This window comes from Sceloporus occidentalis, unplaced genomic scaffold (genome assembly GCF_023333645.1).
Source record: "Sceloporus occidentalis isolate IW3139 unplaced genomic scaffold, rSceOcc1.0.p SCAF_6, whole genome shotgun sequence".
Lineage (NCBI taxonomy): Eukaryota > Metazoa > Chordata > Lepidosauria > Squamata > Phrynosomatidae > Sceloporus > Sceloporus occidentalis.
The window spans coordinates 3,721,575-3,744,623 of NW_028316986.1; the positions used below are offsets into that span (position 1 = coordinate 3,721,575).

The window sequence follows — 23,049 nt, forward strand, 5'->3', positions numbered from 1 at the left end:
TCACTAGGAGGGTGCCAGGGGTTCAGGTGGCACTGGGGGGGGGGGGGGGGATGACACCACTGCTCCTCAAACTACCTTTTGGCAGAAATGACAATGGCATTCATCTGCTTCCCTTTAAAATGCTTTAAGAGATGGTGAGAGTGGGGTGAAGCTCAGTGGGAGGAGAAAGGAGAGGCCCCGATAACTCTTAAAATTAAAATTTCAAACTTAAAAAATAATTAATTAATTTTTTAAATTTGATTTTTTAAAAAAATCTTTTAAATTTTTATTTACAAATATCACCTTTTAACCAAATCTTCACTATGTATATGTAAATACATCTAGGCTGTGCATATTGTAATTTGAAAGTATAATTTAAATTTTGCCAGTTGTTTATGTCACAACTATCTGCACGACATTCAGTTGTATATGGGAATTACGACAGACGAGTAATATTGGTGCAAAAAAGCATGTCTAATGATTCTGTATGGTGTGAAATGGGAGGAGGTCAATGGGGGGAATGACACCATGAGTGACCACACCTGGTGACACCAACCCTAGTGATGCCTCTGAATGTAAGTACTGTATTTTAACTCTTATTAAAAAAGGAACAATCCCCTGGTGAAAGGCAAGATGTACTAACTAGTAAGTAAGTAAAATTTTATTTGTATACCGCCTTTCTAAGACCAAGTTGGTTTCCAGCATTCCACATAACATAACATTAAAAACATTATACAATAAAAACAATAAAAACCACCACTCATGCCAGCTTAACATGCTGACGAAGGGGGCGAGGAGAGAATACTTCAGGGGTCAGAGAGTCAGGGGTAAGTCTGCTCAAATAGGAATGTTTTTAACCCATTCCTAAACTGAGTAAGGGAGGCGGCCGAGCGGAGCTCAAAGGGCAGTGCGTTCCAGAGGCTGGGGGCCGAGATGGAAAAGGCCCTCCTAGTAGTGGCCATTAATCTGGCCTCTGGAACCGTTAGCAATTGCTGCCCGGTTGATCTGAGTGTGCGGGGTGGATTGTACGGAGAGAGGCGGTCCTCTAAGTACCCTGGGCCCAAGCCATTTAGGGCTTTATAGGTAACAACCAACACCTTGTATTGTGCCCGGAAGCAAATAGGCAGCCAGTGTAGGTCTTTAAGGACCGGTGTTATATGACTGGCCCTGGATGTACCAGTGACCAGTCGTGCTGCCATATTCTGCACTAATTGCAGCTTCCGGGTATGATACAAGGGCTGCCCCATGTAGAGCGCATTGCAGAAATCCAAATGAGAGGTTACCAGAGCATGTACTACAGTTTCAAGGTCCCTCCAGCCCAGGTAGGGACGCAGTTGGCGTATCAGCCGAAGCTGATAACAGGTGCTCCTGACTGTCGCACTCACCTGAGATGTAAGGTGAAGCGACGAGTCAAGGAGCACCCCCAGACTGCATACTGAGTCCTTCACGGGAAGCGTGATCCCATTTAGGACAGGTGGAACCACCGCCGTTCCTGGACTAGGGGAACCTATCACAACCTATCTGTTTTCCCTCATCCAGCCCATTACCAACTCCAGGCAGGCCACGAGAGGAGAGATGCCATCCCCGGTCACTGCATCAGTCGGAGACATAGAGAAGACTATTTGGGTGTCATCAGCGTACTGATAACCCCGCGCCCCATGTCTCCGGATGATCTCTCCCAGCGGTTTCATGTAAATGTTAAAAAGCATGGGAGACAGAATGGCTCCTTGAGGGACCCCAGATGTAAGGGCCCTCCTATCGGAGCACACGTCCCCCAGCTGCACCATCTGGAACCTCCCAGAGAGGTAGGATCGGAACCACTGGAGCGCAGTGCCCCCAATTCCCAACTCCCTCAGGCGCTCCAGAAGGATACCATGGTCTATGGTATCGAAAGCCGCTGAGATGTCTAAGAGCACTAACAGGGACACGCTACCCCTGTCCATGCCCAGACGGAGATCATCGACCAAGGCGACCATAGCAGTCTCAACCCCGTAACCCGCCCAAAAGCCGGTTTGAAATGGGTCTAGATAATCCGTTTCATCCAAGATTGATTGAAGCTGGATCGCAACCGCCCTCTCGATCACCTTCCCTCAAAATGGCAATAGCGAAACTGGCCGATAATTGTTATGCATCAGGGGGTCAAGGGAGGGCTTTTTGAGCAGAGGTTTTACCATGGCCAATTTTAAGCTCGATGGAAATTGCCCATCCCTCAAAGATGTATTAATAATCCGTTGTAACATTAAAGTTACAACCGGTCCCCCCTGAGCCACTAGCCATGAGGGACAGGGATCGAGGGAGCAGGTTGTCTTCCTAACACTTCTAAGGATCTTGTCCACATCCTCGGTACTCACAGACTCAAAATGATCCAGTGTAACCAAGTCCACGGAAGCTCTGGACACCTCTATTCCGGTTTCTGCTCTAACGCTGGCATCGAGACCTTCCCTTATCCAAGAGGTTTTATCCGCGAAGAAGTTGTTAAATTGGTCACAGCAGGCCTTAGTTGGTTCAAGGATTGGGTTCGGGGCAGGAGGGAGCTGAGTTAGTTCCCTCACCACCCTGAACAACTCTGCTGGACGCGACTCCGCGGACGCGATACGTGCGCCAAAGAACGATTCCTTTGCCGCATCTATCGCCTCTCCATAGTCGTCAAAAAGACGATCTAGGAGAGCCTTGTCGGATAAGCGCTGGTGTTTCCGCCAGACACGCTCTAGCCATCGCAGTACCCGCTTCCTTGCCCGGAGATCTTCCGTATACCAGGGCTTCTTTTTGGAAGCAGGCTTGAGAGGACGCTTGGGAGCGATACTGTGTATAGCCCTGGAGAGATCAGTGTCCCAGATGTTAGTCAGGGCATCAACAGAATCGCTGTCATTTCCAACCATATACCCCTCTAGGGCTTCCTGGAACCTTCTGGGTTCCATCAGCCTTCGAGGGTGGACCATTTGAATGGGTCCGCCACCCCCAGGAGGGATCTGGGTAAATGCCTTGATTTTAGCCTCTACCAGAAAATGATCCGTCCATGACAGGGGGGAAATATCTCGCCTTCCCCTGGAACGCTGATCCACTCTCCTACCGCCATACCTCCCCCTGCCCCACACTACTCCAATAGGAGCCCCACCCGAACCAGGTAAACTACCCTCTGCCTCCCCACCCAAAACATTCCCCACATCCATAACCTCCTCCTCCCCCTACAGTACAGCAACGGAGGCAGAGAGAAGACACCTCAGTCATTCTCTGCCGATGGCTGGCAAGGGAGCGTCTCCCCTGCCTGGCGCAGTCACAACTGAGCGTAACTGCGCAGCTGCGCAGCTGCAAAGATATAAAAGTCCAGTTCGCAGTCCGTGGGCGGCTCCCGGGCCGGTGCGCAATTGCGCACCTCTCTACAACCCGGGAGACCGCCCGGCAGCAATACAGCTCACAGCAGCAGTCCGGTGGACTCCTCTATCTACTAATCCATCCAGCCTTTAGTGTGAGCATGGTTATGCGTGCTGGAATTTTGTAATTTCTTTGGCATAGTTTCCTTTACATCCTTTCTTACATGCCCCTAAGTTTTACCCTTGACTTATCCAGTGGCTATATCAACATATACCGTAATTTTGGCTCTAAAACCTCCCTCTCAACTTATACATGTGGTTGACATATAGCCAAGTAGAAATGGTCATTCTAGTGTGGGTAACATCAGTGGGTCTAGGGGCATATACACTGCCAAAAAAGCCAAACCCCCTTTATAGTTGTCTGACGTCTGACGTATACTTCTATTTTTTAAATTGTATTTTTTGAACGTTGAATAATGCAGGACTCCACTGTGACCTATGTCACAAGAAACCTCCAGGACATTCCTTTATTGTCTAGAAAAGGGGCCATCTGAGGTATATGGCGGTGGGGGTGTTGAGGCCTATAAATACAGCTTTGGCCAGCTAAATAGGACCCATAGGGAAAAAGGATCCAAAGATTACCTAAAACAGTGCTTTTCAAGCTAGCTGATGCACAGACTGGCGATTCCTCCCACCCCCCTCCACCCCCACCCCCCGTTAATGTGCCAGAGACTAGTATTATGTTTCTGCTGTATTATCATATTTGCACAGATCCTTGGAAAACTAACGTAGACTGGCATCAGATCATCATTTTTGTAGCACCATCCTTCTCTTTCTTCAGCTTTCAGTTCCAGTTATTTCAGTTCCTTTTCACAGGTACATCCGCTCCTCTCCTAAACACTCACAAAACCCTTCTTTATGCAAACAGCCCATTTAAACCCAGTGTGGCCCAAAACAAGATGAAACATGTTCAGAAGAGGGCAACCCAGATGGTCCCAGGTCTGGAAACCATACCGTATGATGAACAACTAAGAAGCTGGGTATGTTTAGCTTGGAGAAGAGAAGACTGAGAGGTGATCTTTAAGTGTCTGAAGAGATGTTATGTAGAAGACAAAGCGAGCTTGTTTCCTGCTGATCCAGAGATTAGAACCCAAACCAAAGGATTCAAATTACAAGAACAGAGGTTCCACTTAAACCTTAGGAAGAACGTCTTGACTGTAAACGCTGTTCATCAGTAGAATGGAATGGCCTTGGAGGGTGGTGGACTCTTGATCTTAGGAGACCTTTAAATAGAAGCTGGATGGGCATCTCTCAGGAATGCTGTACTTGTGTATTCCTGCATAGTGCTGGGATTGAACTTGATGGACCTTGTGTTCCCTTCCAACTCTATGAGTTTATACAACAATAATGACTAGTAAGTAGCCAATTGTTAGGTGGCCCTTGTGGTCCCTCAAACTCAATGATTCTTTGATTACATTAAAACCTCATTTTTGAGACCAGCACATTAATACAAGTAAACCAGCAGGCCCAGTGATGATAACTATGCCCTTTCCTTGTGGAAGACAGTTTCAGAATTGTAAGTGGAGAGGACATAAGATTGCCTAGACTGGACCAAGGATCCATATGGTTCAGCATCCCAATTTTCCATTCTGGGCAGCCAAATACCTCTGGGAAACCCACAAGCATGGTGATGAAGTTGCTAGCCCCCAACCCTTGCCAGCTAAATGCTACTAAAGGAAACAGACAGATAGGCTACCTCTGAATACGGAAGTATCATTCCACTAACCTGGCTAACAGCTATTGAGGGACTTCACCTCTTCCTCCCAAAAATTTTCTGATCTCTTCCGAACATCACAACTTCTGCCAGCAAATGCCACAAAAGAATTCATGTTGTGCAAAGAATTCATTACTTTTGCTTGTTGCAGATAAACTCTCAGTATTCACTGGGCAAACTGATCTCAAACTTTATTGGGGTGGCATGTTTTTTTCTGTTTTTTAATTTCCTTTTTGTATTCTTTACTGTATGCATAGCATCACAAGTCTTAACTGTGTACATCCATTCCTTTCCCAATAGTCTTTCCTCCCACTCCTGCTTCACTCACCTCCTTCGGGCATAGAATCCTAGAGTTGGAAGGGACCCCAAGGGCCATCCAGTAAACCCCATTTGGCCATGCAGCCAAATTAAAGCTCTCCTGATAGATGGCCATCCAGTTTCTGCTTAAACACCTCCAAAGAAGGAGACTCTCCCACACTCTGAGGCAGCATCTTCTACTCTTGCTCTTATCATCGGAAAGTTCTTCCTAAGGATTCGGTAGAATCTCCTTCCTGTGTCCTAATCTCTGGAGCAGCAGAAAACAAGCTTGCTCCATACTCAATATGACATCCCTTCAAATATTTAAACAGGGCTATCATATCACCTCTTAACATACTCTTCTCCAGATTAAGCATACCCAGCTCCCTAAACTGCTCCTCATAAGGTATGATTTCCAAACCTTTCACTATTTTGGTCATCTCTCTCTCTGGATACGCTCCCGCTTGTCCACATCTTTCTTGAATTTTGCTGACTAGAACGGGATGCAATATTCCAAATGAGGCCTGACCAAAGCAGAACAGTGGTACTATTACTGCCCTCGATCTAGACACTATACTCCTATTGATGCATCCCAGATTATCACTGGCTTTTTTTAGGTGCCACATCACACTACTGAGTCATCTCAAAGAACTCCTAAGAATTCTTCTATTCACCACAATTTATTGGATGTTATCACTTGCTTCCTACGATTTGTGCTCTAAGATTACACAAATCAAACGTGTGGGTCTGGCACACAGCAGAAAGTGTTTTTTTAAGTGAGCATCTCTTGACAAGAGGTTTTATACAAGCAAAACAATACTAGCAAGCAAGTTCCACAAAGTAAGAGAGGTTGCATAATGATATCTTGGCTAATAGCCACCAACAAGAGAGAATGTGTTCAGAAGATGGTAACTAAAGTTTGGGAAACTAAACCCTAAAAAACAGTGGGAGAACTTGGCAAGTTTGCCCTGGAGGAAATATCTTGATGGTTGTCACATGGCAGGTGGAATACGCTTGATATCTGCTGTTCCAGAGGGTAGCACGTGAACCAATCGATTCATAGACCTGGAAGGAACCCCAAGGGCCACTAACTCAACTCTCTGCCACTAAAGCATCTCTGAAAGTTGGCTGTCTCATCTCTGTTTTTAAAAACTCCAATGAAGGGGAGTCCACCACTTTCCACAAGAATGTGTTCCGCTGTCCAACTGCTCTTAACACCAGGAAGTACTTCCCAATGCTTAATCAGAATCCATTGGTTTGTATCTCTGGAGAACCAGAAAACAAGCTCATTGCATCTTCCATGTGACAGCCCTTCAAAATTCAAATAGCAGGAAAGACAATTCTGAGTCATATTAGGGAAAGCTTCCTGAAATAGATGTTCAGAAGTGAAACTAAATATCTCAGAAGATGGTGAAAAGGTTGGATAGCCATAGGACAGGAATGCTCAGCTTCTGGAATTCCTGCTTTAGCAGGAAGCTAGACTAGATCAAGTCCATAAAATCACAACATTATATCAATCCTATAAAATATCCATATCAATTCTAATGAACATGCTCAAAATGAAGTGTCTTCTTATAGTTGCTTATAGCAGATCAGGGGAGTAGGCTTGCCGGAAGAGATGCGTCTTAAGTGCCTTCTTGAAAGCATCTAAGGTGGTAATAAGACGGTAAGCTATTCCACAATTTGGGAGCCATGGCAGTAAATGCTGTATGGGAAGTTGATATTAGTCTGGTTTTTGGATAATCCAATAATTTCTTCCCTGATGTTCTGAGATTGCGGGGCGAATTGTGTAGGGAGAGGCGTTCCCTTAAGTAACTCAGGCCCAAGCCATATAGAGCTTTAAGGGTAATAACCAACACTTTGTACTGCACCCGGAAGTAGATGTAAGACTAAATGCTTTTATTCTGGGATTCTACTGTGAATTTAATCAATATTTTAAAGCTGCCTATGCCAGGTACTCTTTCCCCGAAGACCTCACCTGTTAGTATCTCTTGCCACATCCTCGTAAACACTCTGCACACCGATCTCCAGCCTTGTGCATCCGTAAGACAACATGTCACTCAGATGCCGTTTCAAGCAATAATCCGGTCTGGTCTCTATAGTAATCCCGATGCATTTTGTATGGCTTCGCTCAGAGTATCTGTGGAAGGGAGGAAGAAAAGAGAAAATCACAAGTGAATTCTTCTATGATGTTCCACCAAGGCAGTTGTAAATCACCAAGGTCTCTCTTGTGGTAATCTACAGCTTGGTGCTGGAAAAGGAGGGGTTAGATATGGAAGACAGTATGTTTTGAGTTGCTGACAAATGAGATCTAGGGTTTTGTAATCTGTGAATTGTTTGAGCATTAAGTACAGAATGTAATTAAAAGAATTCTTCAGTCCTGACCAAAAATTATGTACTGCAGTCAACTCTGCTTACTAGCAAGCAATAGCAGGTACATTTCTATAACAGTTATCAATGCACTTAAGCACTCACTAAGCAGTTTACAATATATACACCAATTACCCCCAACAAGCTGGGTACTCATTTTAGCAACCTATGGAAGGATGCAAGGCTGAGTGGACCTTGGAGTCCCTGGGATCGAACTCACAACCTTCCACTGTGAATGGCTGCAGTACCGACATTTAATCACTGTGCTACCAGGGCTCCATAGTGAATAAAGCTTTTCTGAATCTGCTGAAGGCTTGTGTTCTTGAAGTGGACTTAGCCTGTACATTACAGTCCTGAGTGTTGGACTAGGATTCTGGGAGGCCAGGGTTCTAATTCCTGCTCGGCCATGGAAACTGACTGAGTGAACTGGGGCAAGTCACACACACTCACCTAACAGAAAGGCAATGGCAAAAGCCTGCTGAACAACTATTGCCAAGTAAACCTCATGACAAATTCATTTTAGGATTGCCGTAAGGCACATAATAACAACAAATTAAGCTCTTAGGAATCTCAAGGAAATGCAAACTGAACATTACCAGAACACTTTTAGCTTACCATTGACTAACTGGTACTTTCTGCTAAGAACAACAGCAAGCAGATATGTAAGGAAAACGTCCAACATAAATATTTTTACATGATGCTTGCCTGATATTTTTCAATTATGGTTTAATGACAGATGTTTCATGATTGGAATACATATCTTCAGTATCTTCCTCTGATTTGCTATATGTTTTTATATTGCTGTCTGATAGATTTTCTAAAACTACTATAAATGGTAAGATATATGTTTGCTTCAATGCCAGATTGCTCAGGTTGTATGCTAGACATCTCGACTGGCACTATGTCAATAAACAAACAGTTGTCTTCAGCTCACTATGCCTCCTTTCCTGAACCCTAAACTAGACAAGTTTCTTCTCCAGCATTCAATCCCCAAACCAAGTTCCACATTGCAAAGTGGGAAATGCCTTTCTCCTTTCAGAGAATGAATGATGGACTGCTACCCTTCCGTCGATGACTAATGTACGATGCATCTTCACAAAACGCAAGTAGGCAGCTGGAGGCAAAAGGTAATATTATTTGAATCTCACCTAATCATCCTACTTTGAAGTAGTAGGAGAAGCACTTTGGATGGAAGAGAACAATTAAGCTTCAAAAAGGATGCAAAATGTTTATTATTCACGAATTAATCATATTTCCTCTTTTACATTCACGGATCCATTTACTTGTTTCCCAGACGCTGCATTGCAGTATCTATTTGTCACAGCAGGACTATGCAGTATGGTTCAGCTGGAATAAGTTCATTCACAGAGGTGTGTTTGCTAAAGTGCTTGTGGGTTACAAACTGATGGTAACCTTGTGGATGAGAGACCTCCAACTCACCCATATCCTCAACCACCCGGCTCAGCTCTTGCAGACTCAGGGCAGCCATTGTGGCTTCCTTGATAGAGTCTATCCATCTGAAATTTGGTCTTACTCTTTTCCTATTGCTTTCCACCTTACCAAGAAGTATCGTCTTTTCTAGTAAGTCATGTCTTCTCATAATATGGCCAAATTACAGTTGACTCTCTGTATCCACACATTCTGCATCCACGGATTCAACCATCTATGGCTTGAAAATATTTTTTTAAAGATCCAAAAAGCAAGCCTTGATTTTGCCATTTTGTATAAGGAATATCATTTTATTATGCTGTTGTATATAATGGGGCTTGAGCATCCATAGATTTTGGTATCCACGGGTGATCTTGGAACCAAACCCCAGCAGATACGAAGGACCCACTGTACAATGATCTCAGTTTAGTCGTCTTGGCTTCTAGGGAGAATCCAGTCTTGATTTGACCTATTTATTACTAGTCATATGCACTAAGAATTCCACAACGTCCTACCATCCACTCAAAAGTTAATCATCCCATCAGTTATGCATTCATTTATAATCTAATTAATCAAAATATTCATATCCTATCCTCTGTCTGAGGATCCTCTATCAGGATTGTACACAATAAAACAACGTGATGAATTTAAAACAATGTAAGCAACAACAACAAGAAAAATATTTTAGAAGGATTCTTGTTTTGGTTGTTGTGTGCCTTTGAGTAATTTCTGACTTGTGGCAATCAAAAGGTGAACCTATTGCAGGGTTTTCTAGGCAAAAAAGCATACGTATTTTAAACAATATAATAAGCCAAAAAATACAGTGACAAAGGTATCAACTGGGACCTCTAAGGCAAAGGTATTCCCTAACTGGGGCATCCCAGCACAGAAGGCTGCCTGCCCCGTCCTCTGACAGATTATTGCCCCGACCGATGAGCCATGGTGGAGGGCCCCTCCAGCAGACCCCAAACCTCAAAGTGATGTCAAAATACTTCCTGGAAGAACTCGAAATTGGGCTGGGTCGCCACCTTCCTTGGTTCCACCAAACATTTCTGAGAAGCTTTCCACCTGAATGTTAGGAAGAATTTTTTGACTGTAAGAATTATTTGAGATCAGAATAGACAACCTCAGAAAGCGGGCATGCAGCGGTGAAATCCATCTTTGGGGGTCTTCAAATAGATGTCTTTCAGGAGGGCTCTAGTTGTGTATTCATGCTTGGCAGGGCTTGGACTACATGGCCCTTGTGGTCCCTTGTAATTCTAAGGTTTTATGATTCTATGATATGGAACTGCTTGTATCAGTGGTCCCCAAACTGTGCTCTTTAAGGGATTTTGGACTTCAGCTTCAGAATCCCAGTCTACTAACCAACATGGCTGAGGCTTCTGGGAGCTGAAGTCCAAAATCTCTTAAAGGGCACAGTTTGGAGACCACTGGCCTATATGTTGGATGACAGCCAGCATGGCGTAGTGGTCTGAGCATAGGACTAAGACCCTGAAGAGCAGGATTCAATTCACCATTCAGACAATGAAAGCCCACTAGGTGATCTTGGGGGAGTCATACCCTCTCAGTCCCAGAATATCCCATGATAGGTTCGCCTTAGGGTTGTCATACATCAGAAACAACTTGAAGGCACATAACAACAACATTATGGATGGGGACTGGATGGCCTGCAAGGCTACCTGTGGCCCATGGAAAGTCCTTGGCCTCCAATGTGGAAGAAATATTTTTGCCAAACCACTCCCCTATCCCAAAACAGGAGAGGGGAAAAACAGCCTGAAAGTTACTAGAACTGATTTCTGTTTCCCCAATAACATTATTCCTGTTGCCATTAGGGCTACCAAGTCTGGCAAAGAGGAACTGGCCCACTGACCTTCGGCATGGTCCCATCTCTAGAGGAAACAGAGGAGGAATGTTCAGGTCTGCTGAACATTTCATACTGTACTTTCCCCCAAGATTGTTTTTATCTTTCCCAGCTGCTACATCTGATCCACTTCTTAGGGCTCAAAAAAATTAAGAGAGGGGAGCAAGCTCTTCTCCACACAGCCGGACCCTTTACGCACATCTTGTTCTGGATCTACATCATTAAGCTGTATGCTTGTTGTCTCACTGGCCATTAGACAGAGGGTAGCCTACCTTGCTGATATTTTCAGAGGAATACTGGTTTGCTAATCCTAAAACAGATGGCAACAATCGAACTATTTGCTGAGATCAGCCAAATGATAGCTCAGAGGGCAAAATGAATTTTTTCATTGACTCTTACTATTTCAATATACTGTGCTCTTTGGAAATGAGAATCACCTTTTGTGCAAAAGGAAATAATCATGGAATTACAGAATCACAGAACTGGAATGGACCATTAGGGGATCGAGTCCAAGTCTCAGCCATGAAGGAATACACAACTAAGACACTTCTGAAAGATGTCCATCCAACCTTGTTTAAAGACCTCCAAAGAAGGAGAGTCCATCACTCTGTGAGGCAATCCATTCCACTGTAAAGTCGAAGGCTTTCATGGCCGGCATCCATAGTTTTTTGTGGGGTTTTTTTGGGCTATGTGGCCATGTTCTAGAAGAGTTTCGTCCTGATGTTTCACCAGCATATGTGGTTCACATCTTCAGAGAATGAAGATGCCAGCCACAGATGTTGGCGAATCACCAGGAAGAAACTCTTCTAGAACATGGTCACACACCCTGAAAAACCCACAAAAAACAATCCATTCTACTCTTGCAGAGCTCTTAAAGAGGTTCTTCTTAATGTTTTAGTGGAATCGTTTCTGTTATAATTTGAATCCATGGCTTCCACCAAATGGTAATGGAGTGACTCCTATGAAATGGCAAGAGACCCACCAAAAAAGCAAACCTGCACCTCAGAAACAGTCCTTTCCACTGCTGGACAGTTTTTACAGTAAACAGGTTCTTCTTAATGTTGAGGTGGAATGACTGGAAAGCACACAATAACAACAGCTAACACACCAGCCCAGCCCCATCTCTTCTGAAGAAATTGGCTCAGACCTCACTTAAACCTCTCTTTTACACTGACCTCAAGAGTTCTTACCCCTTCCATCATGTCAAGTACTGCCCGCTCCCTTCGATTCTGTAAACCAGACTTCCGTGTGATAATAGCAAAACCTTTATTCAGAAACCAGAATCAAGTTAAACAGCTCAACTTCTGCAGACAGAACTACCATAACCCCTATTACAAGCATACTGAAAGCAACATGTTCTCTCAGAGTTTAGTGGGCTTTCCTCCCATTTGCCCATTCCTCAAAACATTCACACATCCACTCCTGCCCTCTTCTCTCACACTCCTGCTATTCCTTCCCATGAGACAGACCATGGGAATTGCTAGTGCCAGAGATACTCTCCCACACATCTGCTCCCTCTCCAGCTAGGCATTCCTTTCTCTTCCCACCATTTACAAGAACAATCTGTCCCATCATACACTACTGCATATCCCCTCATTACATTATATGGATGCCACTATGATGCTACTTGAACATAACCATAATCAACAACAACATTAACCTCAAAATCAATAGGACATTGACAAGCTGGAGCATGTCCAAAGGAGGCCTACCAAAATGGTGAAAGGTCTGGAAACCACCAAGCCCTATGAGAAGTGACTTAGCTGGGCATGTTTAACCTGGAGAAGAGAAGGTTAAGGGGTGACATGATACACATGTTTAAATATTTGAAGGGATGTCATATTAAGGATGGAGCAATCTTGTTTTCTGCTGCTCCAGAGAATAGGACCCAGAGCAATGGATTCAAACTATGGGAAAAGAGAGTCCACCTCAACATGGGAAAGAACGTCTAGGTCTGGAAGCCATTACCTCTGAGGAGCATCTTAGGGAGCTGGGAATGTTTAGCCTGGAGAAGAGAAGGTTAAGGACTGACATGATAGCCATGTTTAAATGCACTATTCACAGTCCTCTTCTGCTGGGCTCTGCAGTGCTGTCAGCACATATACCTGCAGAAGAAATAATCAGAGTCCTCAAGTTCTACTTACAGAATTTTACTATAGAGTATATGCAGTGCTATATACATGACAACAACTCTTCAACCAACCATCCACTAACATCAGCAAACCAAACTGTCCATAATGTTACACCCATATTTACACACATTGTCCATGGCATGATCTCCTCACACAGGTGTCTGCAATTGTCCACTTGCAATCCCCCCATCTCCCAGGTAGCAGTACCATATTTGTTCCCACTGGCTACAGCTGTTTCTTGCATCATGCCTGTTGAGTCATCCTGGGCCTGTCTTCCAAGAGGTGTGACGATGACATTCCATGTCAGTCACCATGGTGCAACCTTTCCAGGTGTTGCATCACCCAGCTTCCTCAGCCAGCTTCCATATTCTATCCTGTGAAATTCTAATAATAGTGTTGTACATGCATACATACATACATACATACACTGATAAAATATTGGAAGGGATGTCATATGAAAAATGGGGCAAGCTTGTTTTCTGCTGCTCCAGAGAATAAGACTCAGAACAATAGATAACAAAGCATGGGAAAAGAGATTCCATCTTGTAAGTCGCTTTGAGAGCCTTTGTGGCTGAAGAGTGGGGTATACATACTCTGAATAAACAAACAAACATTAGGAAGAACTCCTGAGGAGAGGAGCTCTTTGAGAGTGGAAGATGCTGCTGCCTTTGAGGGTGGCCGAGTCCCCTTCTTTAGAGGTTTTCAAACAAAGGCTGGATGGTCATCTGTCACATGGAGGATTTTGATGGTTTCTTCCTGTATGTCAGAATGGGGTTGGATTGGATGGCCCTTGGGGTGTCTTCCTGCTCTATGACTCTTTTCTATAACAGAAGAAAGGAAGTCAGCAGTACCATTTTATGGATGGATTTGCTAAGGATACTGACACATAGACCTTCACGGTGTATAGGTTGGACGCTTTGTCTGCCCAGCCACCCATGCCCAGTTTGGTTGTAGCTTTTGAGGCAGATGTTCCACAGGGGTCTCCATCACACCCTGCCTGAACAAAAAAGGTCTTTTGTCTGTTGCTGGAAAGAAAGCAGAGGAGTGGCCCAGCCTAGCCTTCTGTGGGAAGGAGTTCCACAACCTGGGAACTGTCCCTGAGAAGGCCTTTCTCTCACCAGATATGCCTTTCATGGAGGTGGGACTGAAAGAAAGCCTTCCCCTAGGGATCAAATTTGGGGAAGCTCCTATAAAGACACAGGTTCTTTAACATAGCCTGAGCCCAAATACTACAGGGTGTAATTTCTTTAGAAGTCAGACATTAGCAAGTCTTTCTTCTATATAAACACCACCAACACATTTTCTCTCTGTGTATGCATTAGAGGTCAAGGGTTGCACAGGGAAGCCACTGAAATCCACAAATATCAGGATAATTTCAACCGGAAAGAAGAAACCCTTAAAGTGAACAAAATTTGGCTACCAGTCCTGAGGAACAGCAAAATTAGGACTCAGCAAATGCAAATGGGAATCCATTCAGAGTCAGGGGCTTTCCCAGCAGATAATGATCACCAATTAGCAGACATTAATCCCCCTTTGCATTAGCCTCCCAGCCTGAGGCCAGCCATCAACACAAAACAATACACATGCAAATCACTCCTGCATTCCCAGGCTCACACAGTATATATACACCCACTTTTTCCAGGCAAATCATTCTCTGAAGATGCCAGCCACAGATGCTGGCAAAACGTCAGGAAGAAACTCTGCTAGAACATGGCCACATAGCCTGAAAAACCCACAAAAAACTATGGTCAAGGGTTTGCTTTTAAAAGTGAGGTGTAGACCTCAACTGGATTGCTTGCATCAGGTACACCAGGTTTCATTTTGCTTTTTTTTTTTTTCATTTTACATTTGCATTTAACTAAACTGTTAAAAACATTACTTTTTAAGTTAAGAAAAGACCCAGTATTTTAAAAAAAAACTAACCCTTATTATGCAGGGGTAGCTGTGTTGGCTATTTAATAAATACAAATAAAAAATCCATCAGTGATACCTTTATTGGCCAAGCTTATTAGCATATTAATGCACAAAAGGATGTCAGTAAGGTTTTGATTCCTCCCCCCCCCCCCAATAATACTGGTGTGTGTGTGTGTGTGTGTGTGTGTGTGTGAATGCTTTGCATGAATTTCTGCTTTGAGGCACCAAACCGAATGCTTCCCCCTCCTTGCTCCGCTCATTCCCCGGAAAAGCGATGCAGGAACATTTTATTAACTAGATCTCCTTTGTTCAATTTAGTCATTAACTTGCTAACCTTAGGAGCTGTTTCTCTTATTGCACTTGCAAGTCCCTTGAATGGGAGAAATTCCTCATTCTTAATCTACACAATAACAAAGATTAACCAATATAGCACAATGTAAGCTTCTGTATGTCAGCATATCTGATAAAAGCTTACACCATAATATCTACTTTTCTCTTCTCTCTGGCTTTTCTTCCCTCCCTCTTACTTAATTTCCTCCTTTTTTTCTGTCCCACTCTCCATGTGAATGTTAACAATTCCTTTATTATGTTGCTTGACAAGCTGTTATGCTGAAAATAGGGAAATCTACCCTATTTAAAAACCTCCAAGGCGGGACAATCTGAGGCAGCGTCTTCCACTGTAGCATAGCTCTGACCATTAGGGAATTCTTCCTGAGATTGAGAGGAATCTGTTTTCCTGTTGTTTGAATCCATTGTTCCTTGTCCTAGTCTCTGGACCTGTGAAAAACAAGCTGTCTTCGATATGACATCCCTTAAAATATTTAAACATGGCTATCATGTCCCCTCTTAACCTTCTTTCCAGATGAGACCCCAAACTTTGAGAAGAAGAAAAAAAGTCTCTCTTAGACCTTAAACAACCCATGGGGATCCCGAAACATGGTGAAATTGCTTCCTATACCTGGAGGGGGGCAGAGATAGTGTATGGGGGCCCCAGATTGGGCTTTCCCCATCCTGACATACATCTACCTTGTTCTAAATTGTTTACACCCTTTCACCTGCTTTAACTTCTTATAGCAATAGCAGTTTACAATGTGTAAGCTGATTGCCCCCAACAAGCTGGAGACTCATTTTAGCAACCTCAGAAGGATGCAAAGCTGAGTCGACCCTGAGCCCCTGGCTGGGATTGAACTCACAGCCTTATGGTTTGCGAGTGAATGGCTGCAGTACATGCAGTTCAGGCAGTTTTAAATTTTGGAATTTTCAAAAATTGTTTGATGTGAATTCACTTGGTTGGGATATAAATATTTTAAACAGCTAAATCAATGAACAAACAAATGGCTAACAAGTCAATAGTTCCTTGGTCACTGTGGAGTTCCTCTGACCTCAATCACCCTTCAGGTTACCATATATACTCAACGATAAGTCGAGAAATTTATACGGTAAGTCTCCCTTATCTTACCAGAGATGTCTTGGGATTTGGGGGGGGGGGGGGTGGATTTTGGAATATTTGCATATGCATAATGCACATATACATATCTTGGGGATGGGACCCAAGTTTAAAACCAAAATTCATTTATGTTTCATAGACATTTTTATATACAAAGTCTGAACATAATTTTATACACAATATTTTTAATTATTTTAAAGTCTGTGTGAGACCAGAAAGCAAAGTTGTCAGCCATCCATGAAAAAAAGGTTTGGTTTTTAAAATAGTTTGGATTTCAGAATTCTGGATAAGGGAGACTCAACCTGTATACAAAATACATGGCAGCCTAGTTTTAGATTTAAAGATTCAAACTGTTGATCTATTTGTTGTATGTGTTAATTTTATACAGATGGGAACTCATGGCATTGTCAACAAAGTATGAATGTTTCTTAAGGGATTTAAGGAGTCCAAGGACAAAAGATATGGCATGCCTCTAGAAATATAAATTTGGGCATAAAACACAAGGAATGTTACTAAATCCAGCACCTCTGTTTGAAATTCTAAATGAATATTTCTGTTCTTTTTTGCTTTTAAAATATAAATCAAGGTGTTAAAGGGTCACAATATGACCAACCTTCCATTGCAATGCTGAATCTCTGAGCAACTCACATCTTCTCTATCTTTGTTTTCACAGCTGCACATTGACAAATGTTTGCTAGATACAAATATTTACAGGACTGCTGATCAAAATGCAGCAGAAAGAGGTGGGAAGTCCATTCCATTGACTAAACCAGTGATGGCAAACCTTTTACAGAGGGAGTGCTCAAACTGCAACCCAAACCTATTTACTGTGAACTGCAAACATGGCGGGGGGGGGGGAGGGAATGAAGGAGGACAAGGAGGACACGGGAAGGAAGAGGAGGAAAAAGGAAGGGGCGGCAGATGTTTCCAGGGCACCAAATTGTTTTGAAAATGGAGGCACCTCCATTTTCAAAACGATTTTCCACGTGAACCAGATCTCTTCGATAGTGAGTTCTCACTACTAAAGATCCAGATTGATGCACCGCCACGAAAAAGATGCAGTAGGTGACCATGATGGGGTTGCCTTAGACTCACCATGTTGGAAATGACTTGTAGGCACCGAACAACTACTACAGCAACAGAAAGCCAATGTGGTGTAGTGGAGCGATGGTGTGTGTACCCACAGAGGGCTCTGAGGGCCCCCTCTGGCACGCGTGCCATAGATTCGCTACCACTTCCCTAAACAATGCTATGAAGACAACTGGCCTTCCATTTTATAGATGGGGAAGTGATAATGGGCACAACTACACCATCACAATTCAGAGACCTTCATCGTGGGTAGACATACTAATGTCCTGAACATACAAACGCCAAAATTGTGCATTATCTCAGCCGCACATCTCTGCCAATTCCCTTGGTACATTCATAGATTGAAGTTTTTCTTTCTATGAAAAATGAATTTCCATTCATCAGTGATGCTGCTGCAGAGACAGGTAATAATAGAGATGAAGAGCTTGAGATCTTCCCGAGGACTGGTTGGGCCCCTTTCAACCTCACTGAACCTGGAAAAGTTACTCTTTCAGACTGCAACTCGCATGCCAGCTGGGGGATTGTGAAAGTTGTAGTCAGAAAAGTAACTTCTCCATCAAAACGTACCCCCTGGACAGCTCTAATGAAGAGGAGAAAGAGAAGATCACAACTCCCCCTTTGGACAGCCAGTCAAAGAGGAGAGAAGGGCAGATGGCCAGGAATCCAACAGAAGTATAGATCTTGTCCCTATGCCCAAGTTATCAACAATTTACCAAATACAGAAACACAGCAGAATGCCCTGTGTGGGGAGAATCTTGTTACAATACAGCGTCATCTGGTTTCCATTTTAAAATCATAATAAAATGAAAACGAGCAGAATGAAAATTGTTTTAAGCAACCAAGAGCATATGGGCTGCATCAAAAGCATATCAATGCCAGGCCCAGAAAGACAGCCAAACTCCAAGATGCTTGTAGCTTGATTTCAATTCCCAGATTTTAAAAAGTTGAACGCATTATGTACACAATACCAAACTAAGCTTTTGGCAGGTAAAATGAGGAGCCAACCCTCTTCCCATTGAAAGATAAGCTCGACAAAGCCAGAAGATTTGCCCTCTGCCAGACCGCTTCCGGTCCAATTTCTTTAGTACTCCTTAAGCCTTTTCGAACAGCACATAATTAAACTTCTTATCGTCCTTGCTTCTCTGCCAAAAGTTAACCACTGACTTCACAGTAAGTTAAACTTTCTTGGACTTAACTCAAGTTTTCATATTGTGAGTCACCATAGACTCAGCTTTGGTCAGCATCTCTCCCCCACCTCCTCATCTTCCACCCCCTAAATGAGTCAGAGAAGATAAAGAGGTTCCCCCCCCCCCCCAAATAAAATATTGCACCTATTGCTCCAGCTTCTCTATGGGCTTATGTTGAGATCCTCTCTCTTCCATGGAAACCTTCCCCATGGAATTTTGCATTCCAATGTGGAGCAGTGAAAGCATTTCTCTAAAGAACAAAGGAAAGCCGACAGCAAAATAATTATTCTCTACCACACCGACAGCTGTCCTCCTACGGAAGGGATGTCCTCTGCCTTATCGCTAAGTCTCCATCCTTGTTTGATAGAGATCCAGGAAATGGACTGAAATCCCCTTGACAGCCTTGTGTTCTCAAGTGATAAAATTAAAACTTCTCATCAGGAATTCTTTACAAAGGGAAAATCCCTTGCGGCGGGTCCATCGACCCGCTTACTTCTTTTAGGTATTGATGTGCCTCAATGCAAAGACTTCTGGTGATGGCACTTCTACTGGAACTTTATCTGTGCCAACCTATACCAGCAAGTACACAGATTCAATGGAAATGAGACACTGGCCCCAGTGAACAGGACAATCAACAGCTGAAAGCCTACATTATCCTTGGATACTACAATGTTGCACACACTTAGTTCAGTGGTAGTTGATGTTGCTCCTTGTGGGAAAGCTGACATTGCACGAACAACTGTGTACCGACCAATTCTCCCACTGCGCAATGGGGAATAATCAATTACTCTTTCTGCAATCCCTGTCTAAGGGTCTGGAATTTCTGGAAGAATTGGTGAGAAGTGATTAGTTAGTTAGCAATCCCATTCACCCTACACATGTATGCAAAGGGATTTGGTAGCACCTTTGAGATTAACTGTGTGAAAGAAGTTGTAGTGTACGTTTGCATAGACTTAGGTCTGCTTCCTCAACAGGTAGACTGTCCAGACTCCTTCTGAATACGTCCAGAGAAAGATCACAGGATCTTAGAGTTGAAAGAGGCGCCAGGGGCCATCTAGTGTAACCCCATTTTGCTGTGCAGAAAGTAACCATCAAAGTACTCTTTGTGACAGATGGCCATCCAGCCTATGTTTAAAAACCTACAAAGAAGGAGACTCTATGACATTCCAAAGCTGCTGTGTATTCCATTGTCGAACAGCTCTTACTGTCAAGGAAACAGCTCTCATTGTCAGCTCTTACACATGAGTTGACAGGCGATTTGAAGGCACACATGCAGATCAGAGTAAAGCAGATGGAAGTAGTCATTCTTGGGTTTTTACAACTCTTTCCTCTGGAGGGCAGCAAACAAAACCATTCTGTGAAATCTCTCTTTTTCTTCCACATTCTGTTTCCTGGGTTGCCAGCTTGAGGCTCCGTCTCCTATTTTGCTTCTCTCCAGGTGTGGGATGACTGCCATAAGTCATCCTGATGTTGGAAAGCATGCAGGGAAAGCATTGTCTCAGTGAGCAATCCACTCCTTGGGCAATGATGCTCCATTTGCAGCCAGACTCAGGAATGACAAAAGCCCTGCAAGAAAGAGGTAGAGTTTGGAAATGTTCCCTTTCAAAACTATAATTCTCTGAATAGCCCAGCCAACGTGTGCTTTGCCTGCAATGGGTTTCAGATTCAATCTCTAGGTAGTTCATTTTTGGTTTGGCGTCATTTTTTTTCTATGCCACTTTCTTATGCTGGATTGCAGACAGAAATGTTAGCACTATGACTCATCAAAGTTCTTCACATTTTGTGCGGGGAAGCAAGCCTTTCAGAAAGGATGTCAATGAAGCTTCAATTTATGGCAATGTTATTCATGCAAAGCCAAGAATCATAGAGTTGGGAAGAGACTCTGAGGACCATCCAGTCCAACCTCATTCTGCCATGCAAGAAGATACAGTCAGAGATCAACAGATAGCCATCCAAAAACACTCCAAAGAAGGAGACTCCGCCAGCCTCCAAGGCAGCAGCATCTTCCACTGTCAAACAGCACTTACTGTCAGGAAGCTCTTCCTAATATTGAGCTGGAATCATTTTTCCTGTAGTTCGAATCCATTGCTCTGTGTCTCAGTCTCTGGAGCAGCAGAAAACAAACTTGCTCCATCCTTAATATGACACAGAAGGCCCTATCGTGATTCTCATAGGTGGGCAACATAGTTTAATTGTCCTCCTTAGCCTCAGGCTCAAGCTGCTGACACAATTGCCACATAACACACGGCCATGTCTGCTTGCCTCCTTTCCTTTTCCATCTTCTCTCAGGGAAAGTGGGGATGGACTAGAATAAGAAAGTGGTAATGCTATGCCTGTACAGTAGCAACCAGGGCCTGCAGTCTCCTTGTGCGGTTTCCTTATCGTCACTGCCACATTTTAACCTATCCATCAGACTGTCGCGAAGGAGAAATCCAGGATTTACTGCTTCAGGTGGCCTTGGCATTTTTTAATCTGTTCAATCCAGGATTTTCCAGGTTTTCCGGGACAAATGGCAACCCTAGCTGGAGAAGAATTACTCTGGGCTACTAAAAAATAATGAGTGCAAGAGCAAATCAAGCCTGAATTCTCACTAGAAGCTAAAATGACGAAACTGAAGATATACTTTTGACATACCATGAGGCAACATGACTCACCAGAAAAGACAACAATGCTCTGTAAAGTGGAAGGCAATAGGAAATGTGGAAGATCACATTACAGGTGAAAAGAATCCATCAAGGAAGTCCCAGCTGCCCTCTGAATTTGTAAGACCTGAGAAGGGCTCTTGAGGGCTGGACCTCTTTGAGGTCAAACTATAGATGGAGCAAGTTGGTTTTCTGCTGCTCCAGACACTGACACAGAGCAATGGATTCAAATTCCAGGAAAAATGATCACAGCTCAATATTAGGAAGAGCTTCCTGACAGTAAGTGCTGTTTGACAGTGGAAGATGCTGCTGCCTTGGAGGTTGGAGGAGTCTCCTTCCTTGGAGGTTTTTTGGATGGCCATCTGTCGATCTCTGACTATATTCTTGTATGGCAGAATGGGGTTGGACTGAATGGTCCTCAGGGTCACTTCTATGATTCTTGGCCTTGCATTAATAACACTGCCTTACGTGGAAGCTTCATTGACATCCTCTCTAAAAAGCTTGCTTCCCCCCACAAAATGTGATGGACTTTGATGAGTCATAGTGTTAACATTTCTGTCTGCGATCCAGCATAATAGAGTGGCATAGGGGAAAAAATGATACCAAACCAAAAATAAATTACCCAGAGACTGAATCTGAAACCCGTTGCATGCAAAGTGCATGTTGGCTGGGGTATTCCGGGAGTTATAGTTCTGAAAGGAAACTTTTCCAAACTCTACCTCTTTCTTGCAAGGCTTTTGTCATTCCTGCGTCTGGCTGCAAATGGAGCATCATTGCCCAAGGAGTGGATTGCTCACTGAGACAATGCTTTCCCTGCATGCTTTCCAACATCAGGATGACTCATGGCAGTCATCCCACACCTGGAGAGAAGCAAAATAGGAGACGGAGCCTCAAGCTGGCAACCCAGCAAACAGAATGTGGAAGAAAAAGAGATTTCACAGAATGGTTTTGTTTGCTGCCCTCCAGAGGAAAAGAGTTGTAAAAACCCAAGAATGAACACTTCCATCTGCTATCTGCATGTGTGCCTGTTGAGTCCATACATTTCTTAGGGTTTTCTTAGGCAAGGATGTAGTTTTGCCAAGTCTTTCCTCTGAAATAGAGCCTTCAGCACCTGGTATTCACACCTGGTATTCGCTGGTGGACTCTCATCCAAGTACTAACCAAGGCTGACCCTGCTTAGCATCCAAGATCAGATAGAAACCGGTGCCTTTTTTAGACCTCATTGATATACAATTAGTATGATCACATGCCATAATAAACCACAGTTTTCATTAACCATAGTGTGTTGCTTAACTAAACTCTGCCCTTCTTTCCCAAATTCTAGTTTGCTTCTCTTTTGCCTCTTTTTTGTTTTTGTTTTTTTGTTTTGTTTTGTTACTGTATATACTCATACATAAGTTTACAAAACCTGGGTCGACTTATCCACTGGTTAATGTAAGCTACATGACTGAATAGGAATGTAGTTCATGACCAAGCAGAATTTAAAAAAAAAACACACACTTGATGCAATACAGAGAAGAGCTATATAAAAGAGATTTTAAAAATGAATGATACATCCAATGAAGAATCATACGAAGGCAAACCCCAAATTCTAGAAAATGAGGTGGAAGCTGCATTA

General features: G+C 43.4%; 1 protein-coding gene across 1 annotated transcript in view; it reads right to left on the reverse strand.

The window, feature by feature from the left end:
- The window catches only part of ELP3 (elongator acetyltransferase complex subunit 3), a 128,003-nt gene that overhangs the window by 87,454 nt on the left and 17,500 nt on the right, over positions 1 to 23,049 (reverse strand). Inside the window, exon 8 of the mRNA XM_089528754.1 lies at positions 7,340 to 7,501. Within this exon, the coding sequence (XP_089384880.1) occupies positions 7,340 to 7,501 (162 nt within the window). The remainder of the gene's footprint in view (positions 1 to 7,339; positions 7,502 to 23,049) is intronic.